General features: G+C 32.3%; 1 protein-coding gene across 1 annotated transcript in view; it reads left to right on the forward strand.

The window, feature by feature from the left end:
• Positions 1 to 12,301, forward strand: part of LOC106462778 (piezo-type mechanosensitive ion channel component 2-like) — a 166,367-nt gene that overhangs the window by 95,999 nt on the left and 58,067 nt on the right. The window contains exons 24-27 of the mRNA XM_022390367.1: positions 3,420 to 3,591; positions 4,732 to 4,898; positions 10,105 to 10,235; positions 10,724 to 10,828. Of these exons, the coding sequence (XP_022246075.1) occupies positions 3,420 to 3,591; positions 4,732 to 4,898; positions 10,105 to 10,235; positions 10,724 to 10,828 (575 nt within the window). The remainder of the gene's footprint in view (positions 1 to 3,419; positions 3,592 to 4,731; positions 4,899 to 10,104; positions 10,236 to 10,723; positions 10,829 to 12,301) is intronic.

A 12,301-nucleotide genomic window follows, 5' to 3' on the forward strand; every position in this document is an offset into this window, starting at 1 on the left:
AAATGCAAGATAATGCATGTGGGTTATCATAATTTGATTTATAAGTATAATTTGGATGGGAATAACCTTAACAGTGTTATGAAGGGAATAGATGTTGGTGTAATAGTCGATCAGTCTCTAAAGCTGTTCAGGCAGTGTACTGTGGCTAGTGGTAGAGCAAAGAGGATTTTAGGTTGTATCTACAGAAATATTGAATACAAGTCTAAAGAGGTTATAACTTCATTGTATAGGTCACTGGTTAGGCCACATTTCAAATATTGTGTTCAGTCTTGGGCTCTTTACCTTAGGAAGGAGATTGAATTGTTGGAAAGGGTTCACAGAAGGGTTCTTAGAATGGTGCCTGGGATGGAGGGGTTGTCATAGGAGGTGAAGCTGAAATCTCTGAAATTGTTTTCTCCTGAAAAAAAGAAGAGTTAGGGGGTTCTGATTGAGGTGTTTAAGATTGTAAAGGGAATTGATAGTGTTTATCCATCATCTTTTTTCATATTCAACAGCAAGAATAGTAGGACTAGGGGACATAAATATACATTTTGGCAAGGTAGGAGTCTTCTTCAGCTAAGATAGTTTCATTTTTCTAACAGGGTGGTTAGCCTTTGGAATGGGTTGACTTCAGATGTTGTAGGGGCAGTAAATTTAAGTGAGTTTAAGAAAAAAGCTTGATAAGTATATGAATGATAAGGTCTGGATTTAAGATTTCTTTATTTTATTATTTTAATTTAATTTAGAGGATGGAACACCCAAGATGTACCAATAGGTCCCATGTTGTCCCAAAACATTATGTTATGTTATTACACTTAGATATGTCTACAAAATGGACCACAAACAGTGAAGAATGTTAGCCTGTCGGTGTGTTAGGTGTATCATGTTTTACTGAACTCACCAGTTGACCTTCATAGCTGGACCACAAACAGTGAAGAATGTGGTATTCTCAGGTTCACTGATTTTCCTTTGAGTAATTGAGCAGGACCTGCAAGATAACACAAGGTTTGACAGAAAGTGTTTTGCAAAGTTCAAATGAATTCTCTTGGTTCTAAACTGAGATTATGAGTAAAGAAAGAGAATGGACACAAGTTAAAACAATCTTTAACAATTAACCATAATGTCAAATATCTAAATGCTTTGAGCTGTCAGAAAAACTGCAGAACTTGGTGAATAATCTCTGTTCTAAAGTCAAAAACATATCATTATATACATAGTTCTGTAATGCTATTCTTTTCAGGATGCATGCACCACCTAACTCCCTGTTGGTCATTATAATAAAAAAATAAAGTAAAATTTTCCTCAAGGTATTACCTGACCTACCAGTGGAAAAAAAAAGCAGTGCCCACTGTTAAATAGCATGCTCTTTCTCACAAGAAAACACACATGATGCCAAAAAAAAAGAATGACCCAGAACAATAGATAACTAGGGAAAAAGAAAATTAACTATTTCCTTGACCAGTGGAGTAGGAAGGAGTTGCAAAGTGGGGTGCTTTGCATGCCCACCCCAAAAAAAGCTAGTATAATATTATAATTTATAGTTGCTATATAAGTCAAATATGTAAAAGTGGGGGTGCTACATTTCCTACACCTCTGTTGACTAATGTTCTATTTTAATCCTACATAAACATGTATGCATGAAAATCTTGAAAAAGTTGCAAATAAATTTTATGGGTTCATTTTACTAAGTAAAGGAGATAGAAAACACCTACTATGTCTGGATATTACATAAATACCTTCTCTGCTTCTTCGTGGTGTTCAGTGTAACTGGAGAGCTTGAAGTGCTTTGCTACTGGTGTTTCTCCTTCCCTATATTAAACTTACCTGGTTAAGAAATTATTAGTACAAGTCTTACAAATTGCTCACTTATATCCTCAGGTGTGTCTTTGTGAAGTTTATACAAACACTGATAATATTGTATGTTGTAGCAAGGTTCTCTTTCAGTAAGTTTATAAAAATGTAACTTACAGCTTTAATCATTGCATCTTGATATAAAAAAGAATTATTTAAACATATTATAATTTGTAATGAGTTAAATTTCCAGATAATAAACTATTCTCTGGTTTAATTTTGTTTTAAATGTATAAACATTGTATTTGTGTGAGTTAGTGGTGAGCAACCTAACCTAATCTGTGGGCTATATGTACAGCTCTCAACACCCATCAAGGGCTGCAAAACCCACTTTAGCAGTTACAAGCCAAATAATGATCATTAGAATAAAAATAAGCTTTATATGAAACACATTAATGTTATAGTAGTGATCACTTAGCAACAGACTTCCAATCTTATTACTGATGAGAATGAAAAGTTATGGTAAACAATAAATAAATAATCTAAGTTTAAATTTTAATTTCCTAGCACTAATGCATTATGTAACTTTCTTGAAAAACTTGTGATAAGTTATGTTTTTTTAAGATACACGTACAGGGCTATGTGTGGGTCTACGGGTTGTTCACCACTGATCTAAGTTAATTATTTATATATCTTGTAAGTTGTATTGTGCCATTCACAGGTTTTTATTTTGCATAAATTGATCAAAAAATGTGGGATAAAATTATTATTGTGCACTACTGAATTTTATAAAAGAATTGTGCTTAAATATAATATTGAATTTTTGTAAATTGAAGTAATTATGTTATGGATGTGGAGAACTCTAAAGATAATTGTGGTTGGTATAAGGATTGTGGTTTTTGTTAAGTATTTTAACTCAGAGTCATTAAGATGTTGAAATTTGTAATTTTCTTGTTATACGATAAATTATTTGAACCTGAACTTGCATTACAGGAATAACCTGGTTATCTTTCTAAGCATGCAGAATTAAATAACTGTACGATGTGTGACACAGTTAACAAAACTGTGCCAAATTATAGTGAGGCTAACAATTCATAATGCAATATAAAAAAAATGTGTATCGTACTTTCTACTTTACATACCTTCTAGCCTTTTTTGTTTTTGTTGAGTAGTTATTTTAGCTGTAGTGTTGTAACCTTGTTAGTGTTCTTTTTAAGCTCAGTTTTGTAACTTCGTTAGTCATCGCTTTAGCATCAGTTTTGTAACTTCATTAGTCATCGCTTTAGCATCAGTTTTGTAAATTCGTTAGTAGTCACTTTAGCTTCAGTTTTGTAACTTTGTTAGTAGTCACTTTAGCTTCAGTTTTGTAACTTTGTTAGTAGTCACTTTAGCTTAATTTTTGTAACTTTGTTAGTAGTCACTTTAGCTTCAGTTTTTTCACTTTTCTTTATACAGTATGTGGATGTTCTATTTTACCCAAGACATACAGACAGACATACGCATGTACTTACATGGATAATAAATATAAGTTTATTGTCAGATTGTTCATCATTGATAAATGTGAAAAGTTATCTTTAGAAATGTGTGCAATTGATACCATAGAAACTGTTAAATGTTCTACATGTGGTTGGTTCTTATATTGTTTATAGATATTGATAACTTTATACTTGAGGGAGACTGCAGTCCTCCTACTGATCAGGCTGGAATGCTATGGGATGGGATATGTTTTGGCTTCTTACTTTTACAGAAGCGACTCTTCTGTAGTTTCTACTTTCAACATATGGTCACTGAGATTGAGTTTCAACAAGTATTAGCATCGAGGTTAGTAAGTAATACAAAAAAAGGTATTTTATACCATAAAAATAGCTAATTTTGTGGGAAATGATACTTATATGAATATATAGTTTATTTAAATACAAACTCCCATCTTTTGACTGTAAGTTAAAAGTATGAGAACTAATCTAAATTTGACTTAATTTTGAAAAATTAAGAACACTGTTAAGTTAACAGTATTTTCAGTTAATTGGATTGCACTTCTTCCTTTTTGTTTTTATTAGTTGTTTGTATATTGAACTTCTGTTCCCTGATAATCTTGAGCAGTGGTTCACAAATCTTTCAAGTTGGTTTACTCCTTTTCAAATGTAGTATAAATTATCCTACAACTTGATTCTGACACTAAAAGTAAATACAAAATGAAATACCTTCAGCTATAAAATCTGAAATTGTTACTATTACTGCTATTAGTAAGTATAATTTACAAAGTTCTGGGACATTGACAAATTACAAATAATAGTTAGTTAGACCAATAAACAGATAAAATATTTTTTCATCATATCTTTTATTTTTCTCCTTTTCTTTGGCTGAGTCCTTTGATGACCAACATGTACCTCCTAGGGCATGTGTAGCAGTTTAACAAACTGTGGTATATTAATGTAAAACTGAACCAACCTTCGAACTGTTGAATAGGTCTTCTTAATGACTGAAGATTCAATCAAAATACTTTTCATAAAATAATACTAACTAAATGAGTTGTAATGCTAAATGAAATAATGAAACTGGATACAAAGTGAAATGCAAAATTAATAGTCTTTATTGTAACATTAAAACACAAATTGTGTGTTTTTGCTGTTACTTACATGGGGCAATCACTTATTACTGGATCCTGTATATTCAACTGTTCAAATTAAATCCATGTACCAGACAGTCTAAGGCCAATGTTTTTAAGTTTGTAAGAAATCTTAAATTTACCTACAGCAGCTAGTTCTACCAATGTGACTGGTCATTCTATTCTCATTAATACGTAGGTGAAGTCATAACCTCAAGATATAACCTGAACAATCACTGAAGGACGTTTCTGTGGACATTCTTGCATAATATGTAATAAATAATGTTTTGTTATCAAAGTTTTCATTTGTATTTAATAATTTTCATTTAATTTCTGTTGTTTTTAATGTTCACCAGAGGTGCAACACTCATCTATGAAAATAAGATACAAGAAGTTCATAAACAGCAAGAGGCTGACAAGGAAATCATGGAAAAGATTAAGAAGAAGATGAACAAAATTAAAGCTCAATCAAATCAACAAAAAGAAAAAAAAGAATACAAGGAGCCTGAAAGTCATTTCCAAGGTCAGGCACATTGGAATTACAAAACATTGGGGTAGCTAATTGTTAATAAATGAAAATTGTTTGACAGTCAGTAAAAATGCTTTAAAATATTATTCTGCAATATCACAAAATAACAAGCACTCATTTATTGATATATTAAAACAGTCCTTGTTGTCAAGGGTCATCTATAATACATGATCATAGAGAGTAGACTGAATGTGCATAAGGAAGGGATACTTGCTTCAGTAACCTTAGTAGCTATTCTTCAAACAGGAAGAATTATGTAGAGTTGGAGCATTTGTAGAAACGAATAAGTATAGAAACAAACTTGTATTGAACAAATTATTGACCAAACATTTGCAGTCCCTAGTAAATAGACCATATGCATTTTCACATATTTTGTTGCTAGTTTTGATGTTTGTGAAAAGTACAGTAAACTTTCAGCATTTCATAACCTTTTGAGAAGTCATTAGTGTAATAAGGATAATTTTCTAGACCTAATGTCTAAAACAGTTGGTTTAATATTTCTCATTTAAGAAAGCAAAGCTTTCATTACACATTTCAGAAGTATAATATTTCTTTAAAAACTATTTTGCTTAATTTCAGTTAAACATTTTCTTGAATATTTGGTCAATATCTAATTATTTCCTGCTGTAGGAGCAATAACATTGATGTCCTGTACCATGCCGTATCAGCTGTATATGATTAGTGCATATAGTATTTAGTGCCTCTTCTTTAATACACTGATTCGATAACCTGGTGTGTTTTAGTCCTGAGTGTTGTATATAGCAATGATCATTTCTCTTATAATAAACTGACTTGATAACCTGGTGTGTTTTAGTCCTGAGTGTTGTATATAGCAATGATAATTTCTCTTATAATAAACTGACTTGATAACCTGGTGTGTTTTAGTCCTGAGTGTTGTATATAGCAATGATAATTTCTCTTATAATAAACTGACTTGATAACCTGGTGTGTTTTAGTTCTGGGTATGATTTGATAATCTTGTGTTTTAGTCATGAGAATGGCTTGGTAACATGGTGTGTTTTAGTTCTGAGTACGATTTGTTAACCTGGTATGTTTTACTCCTGAGTATGATTTGATAATATAGTGTGTTTTAGTTGTAAAAATGACTTCATAACGTGGTGTGTTTTAGTCCTGAATAGTGTATATAGGAATGATCTTTTCTTTTTTAATGCACTGACTTGATAACCTGATGTGTTTTAGACCTGTGTAGTGTATACTGAATGATCATTTGTAAAGTTTGTTGAAAAATTTATAAACCAACATGTACACTGTGATGATTAGATAAAATAAGATTAAATATTAGGTAAATACATATGTTGTTAGCGATTACATCTATGATAATGTAGTAGAAACAAATTAAGGTTTGCTGAGAGTGATTTCAAACATTATTTTTATTTTTAATGTTTAATTTTTTACTTAGAATATGAAGTTTATTTTAAATTGAAAGTAGAAATGCTCACTCCAAGCTTGTATGGTAGCTTGTTTTTCTTATCATCATCACCTCATTGTTTGCCCCATTTGATTGTGTGGTCTACTTTACTCATCCTATGCTTCCATTTGTTTTGATCCATTGTGGATTCTTCCTCTTCAACACCACACACTTTCACGTCCCCTTGAATGCTGTCAAACCATATCTTTTTTCTCGGTCATTTGCCCTCAATTTCCATTGATGTGATTATTACCAACCCACTCCTCTAGTGTTCATACCATTTGACGTGGCTTCTTTGTATCTTTTCTGTTTTGGCTGTCTCACTTATACTTTCTCAAATGTACATGTTGCGTATTTGATCTTTCCTAGTAACTCTACACATACAACTCAACATTTTCATCTTTGTCATATGTAATGGTTAAGCATGTTTTCTTGCACATTGGAACATTCACTTCCATACCTTATGACTGGTCAGATCATTGTTTTATACATCATTCCATTCAATTTCACAGACTTTTTTTGGTTGCATATGACTCTAGATGCCTCACATAATTTCATCCATCCTCTTGCTATCCTGTCTTTCATCTCTTCCTCAACATATTCATCACTCTGAATTATCAATCCTAAATATTTAAATTTTTGTGATTGTGTTTTTTTAGGTTCTCTAGGAATATTAATGGTTCTGCTGTTTTATGCATCATGACTAAAACTACCTTTATATTTCATTTCTCTTTTATCTTCCCACCATTACATATCAGTTGTCCGTTTATGTCCTTAATGATTCTCAGTCCTTTGTCACTAGATCTCTAGTTCTCACTGGCTTGTTACTATCATCTTCTGCTCTCTGGTTTCCAATTTATCATAGGTCTTATTTTGTGTTTGAGCCTTTTTCCTGATAACAGCCTACTTCACTCCCCTGTATAACTTCAGATCTTTGATACTTTTCAATTTTTGGCATTTTTTGTTTAAAAACTTTTATTTTCCTTGATGACATATTGGACATTATCACTCCACCATCACATTTTCTTATCAATAAGTACATCTCTTTTCAACTTTTCTGTTATCCCTTTGGCACTATTAAGTATAACTCTTTCTACCTTATTCTACATTTCCTCAGTGTTCTGTATGTCTTCTTTGATCTTAATGAGATGTGGCAGTACCCTTCTTTTAAAGTCTTTGTTTTTCTTGTCTTTTAACTTCCACCACTTGTTCTTGGCTGCAGTTTTGGCCTTACATGTTTTCTTCTCTTCCTCATATTCGATACTTATAACTAGCATTTTGTGTTGTGAGGCTCTTCTCAGGTATTACCTCACAGTTTTTCACACATTGTATTTACTGCTGGTATATAGTATGTAGTCAGTTTGACTACTAAAGTCTCCACTTTTGTAAATTATGGCATTTTCTGCGCTCAAAGGAAAAATGTGCTTACAATTGCAAGGTCATATGCCATCACTACGTTCAAGATATTTACATCTTTTACACACCAAGTCCATGTCCTCCATACTCTCTTTCAAATCCTTTTCTTTGGTGACAAAAATGGCAGCTTAGATCACTTCCAATTATTGTTGTCTCTCTGTTTTTAATGCCTTTAATGCTCTGTTTTTAATTTTTCCCTGTCGTCACATTCAGCTTGTGGTGCATAAGTGCTCACTATTATAATGTTAGCTGAATGCCCATCATATGACAGAAAATACTGATTAATGTTTCTTTTGAAAATTAAATCTAAATAAATGTTTTATGTATATTTTTTATATGATGTTCAAATCATCTTATTGATAAAGCCATATAGCTTGAATCATGCAAAAAACTGGTTATCGAAAAAATATTCCTACATGGTCAAATGTTTTACACTGCAATATATTAATTGTGATGGAAAGCAAAGAATTTGAGGCTGAAGAGAAAGTGCACTAAGGTATAACTTTTAATAAAAAAATGCTTATAAAATTTTTGGGTGAATTTTTAAGTCTCTTACCTAAGTTGAAAAACATTGATAATAATGTATTGTAGCGTCATGTATTGGGTTGAAAATATATTTAAGTTATGTTTAACATAGACAGACACTGATGTTTGTATTTCTCCTAATATTCAAAGATCTTGTTGTAAATACAGGGTGTTCATAAAGTCCTTATGCAACTTTAAACGTTTATAACTTTTGATGTACCCATGGTAGAAGCAAACTGTAAACAGTACAAAAAACGTAATTTATGAAGTTTTATTACAATACAGTTTAATTTTTTGAATTTCAACCTAACCTCCATCTGTATCAATACATTTTAAAGCTAATTTTCGAAGTTTCCAAAAACATTTTCAAGCTCTTACTGAGTAATGTCATGCATTGCATTTGTGGTTCTTGATCTAAGTTTTTCCAAAAAAATCAGCTTTGATGAATAGACAGTAGTTTTTACATTGTCCCATAAGTCCAAATGGAACAGCTCAGGGAACTAAGGAGGCCTAGCAACTGGTCCACATCTGAATATCCACCTCATGGGGAAGACATCCTTCAAAAACTTGCACACATCTAAAACAAAGTGGCAGGGAGCACTGTCTTGTTGGAAGAAGATGATATCTAAAAGATTCAATTGGCATAATTCATGGATAAAGAAATTTTGTAATATAGCAAGATGTTGTTCACCATTCACTGTTGTTTCATTAAAAAAGAAAGGACCAATAATGCGTGACTTCCTAAGAGCATTGTAGTAAAACTTTATGAATTATGCTTTTATGTACAATATACAGTTTGTTTCTGTTATGTGTACATCAAAATTTACTACAGCTTAAAGTTGCACAAGAACTTCATGAACACCCTGCGTGATAATAAATATTTTAAAACATAAATTTAAAAAAATTAACAAAGTTCTGACTTGACTGGGATTTGAATGTGAGACTTTCTCTTGAGACTAACCACTGAGCCAATTTGAATGCTACCAATAAAGAAAGAAATACAAATACAGAGTGGCTTATATATATATATATATACATATAGATAGATAGATAGATATTCTATAACCAGGGATAGTCTTAGACATGAGCCTGTCACTTACATGTTTGACCTTAAAGATTCTGTTCTTTAACTCTACAGATTATCATGTCAACATCATTATTTCCTGTTGCCGTTCCATTGTACAGGAGTTTAAAACCACTGATTTCTTTAGCTTTGGCACCTTTCCAGTGTGTTTCTTTGATGCATGCATTTTGGATCTTCTGTTGATTTAGAGTGTCAGATAATTCATGATTCATTCCTGTTAGTGTTCTGATATTCTATGTGAAATGTATTTTCCTAACTAACTTCTTTGGTTGTGCCCATCCTTGAAATGGTAGCCGTCACCCATTTTTCACAGGAAACTGGTGTATTTCCTGCATGTTGCTTCTGGGGACACCATAGCCATTATTGTATTTCTCTCTAATGCCTTATTCTTAGATTCTGGCAACTTGGTTTTCCCTGCTGATTGCTATCTGACCAAAACCCCTAATGATTTGGAGGACCAAGTGGATTGCTTGTTTGACTGAGAGTCATGGAAGTGGCAAACTCTGTCACCACATCAAGGGCATGCAGCCTTGTTTTTTCATGATTTTAAATGGAAATTCTCAAGCTATTTGATGTAATATCCATTTATTTAGTTTAATATCAAGAGTAATTTGAGCTGCTGCTAAAGATATATATAAATCACCTAATTTTCTTTTTTTATTTACAATAGTAGTAATGTTTGGCTAAAACACTGTCAGTTATCTAAAATAAATGTTTACATATTTGAGACATTATTTATTCTTTAGCTATAAGGTCTGGAGATTATTATATGCTTGACGATATTCCTGATGAAGATATAGACCTAGAACTCTCACCATCCAAAAAGTATGATGATGAAGATGAGGACCATGAAGCAAAAGAGAAAGGTGTGAATGCTGTAAGTATAATGATAACGATTCTTCTTAGTAGGGGATGTAGGATATGTGATATTGTTTGAAGTTTGAACTAGAATAGTTTAACATTTTAATACCCTTTAGATGGAAGAACTGTTTTAGAAATTTTATGTTTTTTGAAATTGATCAAAACTTTAAAAATTTTTGCTGTAATAGTTTATTTAATAAAAATATTTTTGAATTACACCTATTAAACTGACCCTGAAATTTATGAATTTTCTATCATTACTTATTTCTTATTACTATTTTAATTTCAAATAAAACTTTTAAATGTAGAACAGTGTCTGTAAAATTTAACAATTTCAACATGAATATTATTTAAAAGTAACCTTATATTATTACAGTTTTTATTTGGTATTTCATCTGGTAATATTACAGGCATTTTTGAAATAAATTATTCTATAGTTGCACGGTGCTCTTGTGAATTGTATATTCTCATAGATCTACTAAGCATGGTAAATATGATTATTAGTTATTGAGTCAAGCCTTGAAGTCACAAAGTGAATGTGATTTGGAAGAACCTCAGAAAGGTGATGATGATCAACAGTCTGTGGATAGATCTCCTGGCTTGTCTCAGGTAAATATTTTTAATGATTAATAATAGGGTTGAAAAGAAAAACTGTCTTATTTATATTATTAGTAAACCACAAGTAATAAAGAAGTATCATAGGTATGTTTTTTAAATTTTTTTTCTCTATATCAGTTCCTTACAACTCTTACAAGTTAGAATTCTAGAATCTTAGACAAGTGATGGGGTGTTTTACTGTAACCAATTTGTACTTTGTACATTATCATATTTTTTCTAAATATTTCTTGAAATGCTGGTAGTTCAGTTGCTAGAGCACTAGTCTCAAAGTACTCTTGTAAGCTGTGAGTTCTAGTTCAAATCCCACTCAGAGCTGGTTGCTTTCACTGATTTCTGATTACCATAAATGAAAACTAGCTAAAATTTCACTAGTTTAATACAAACATGATTTTATAAGAAAATTTCTCAAATGTAGTTACAAATACTGATCAAAGTCAAGGATTAGTTTAACATTTTTTACAAATTTAAAAGTAATTTCCATTTTATCAGACCTTTTCATTTGAGGGTAAATTAATGCTATTTAAATACTACTGGGACACATAGTGAAATCTATCCTGAGATACTTAAAGGAACCATTTATGCATATCCTTCCAAAACATACATACCTCCGCTGACACTTATAGCTATTTCTCGATCTTCATCTTTGCCATTTAAACATTGTGTTCGTTTGCTCTAGTTTTTATACCCCACTTGACTGCCCTCTGCGATATCTAATTTGCAAAACTTTACACCGGAGTCTTCTCATTGATTTATACATTTGTAGGGGGACCAAATGTAGCAGTTCCAAGCTCTCCCAGAGTAGTATGGGCCTTAGAGCAGCATCTTCATTTTCTGGGTCTGTGCACACATTGCTATTTGGAAGATTGACTTTTTTTGGCACCAACCTGTCATGTTGGCACACTACACCCACATATTCCCCTTTCTGAAGCCAGAAGGGTGGACTTCATATCAGGTTGGAAAAATCTACTCTCTCACCAACTCCATACATAGTCCATCTTGAGGTGTTTTTCACTGCACTTTGAGTGGAGCTCGACCTTCAGACTTCACACTATGGAAAAGATTGTCAAGCATTTGTTTATGTCACATTCTCCCACTGCATGTATGGTTCTGCTTGTTTTGGGACTTGGGCTTCCATAAAATCCTTCATACCATTGTTTCAGGCCCATATGAAATCCCTTCAGTAGTCACTTTGTGGCCAGTGGCTCATGCATACCAATCCTTTGGATCACACAGTCTCTTTGCCCAAACAATATGCAGATATCAAGTAGTGACTAGCCAAGAACAACACAAATATCAGGATCTGGATACCACCACCTTGTGTGGAAATCCATCTCTTGATGGACGCTTCTCTTCACAGATGGAGTGCCTTATTTTTGAGGTAGTCATTCCAGGGTATTTGGACCGACTACAAATCTACCCTGCATATAAACATTCTCAAACTTCTTGTAGTACATCTAGCAATGA

The sequence above is a fragment of the Limulus polyphemus genome, unplaced genomic scaffold (genome assembly GCF_000517525.1).
Source record: "Limulus polyphemus unplaced genomic scaffold, Limulus_polyphemus-2.1.2 Scaffold48, whole genome shotgun sequence".
Classification (NCBI taxonomy): Eukaryota; Metazoa; Arthropoda; class Merostomata; order Xiphosura; family Limulidae; genus Limulus; species Limulus polyphemus.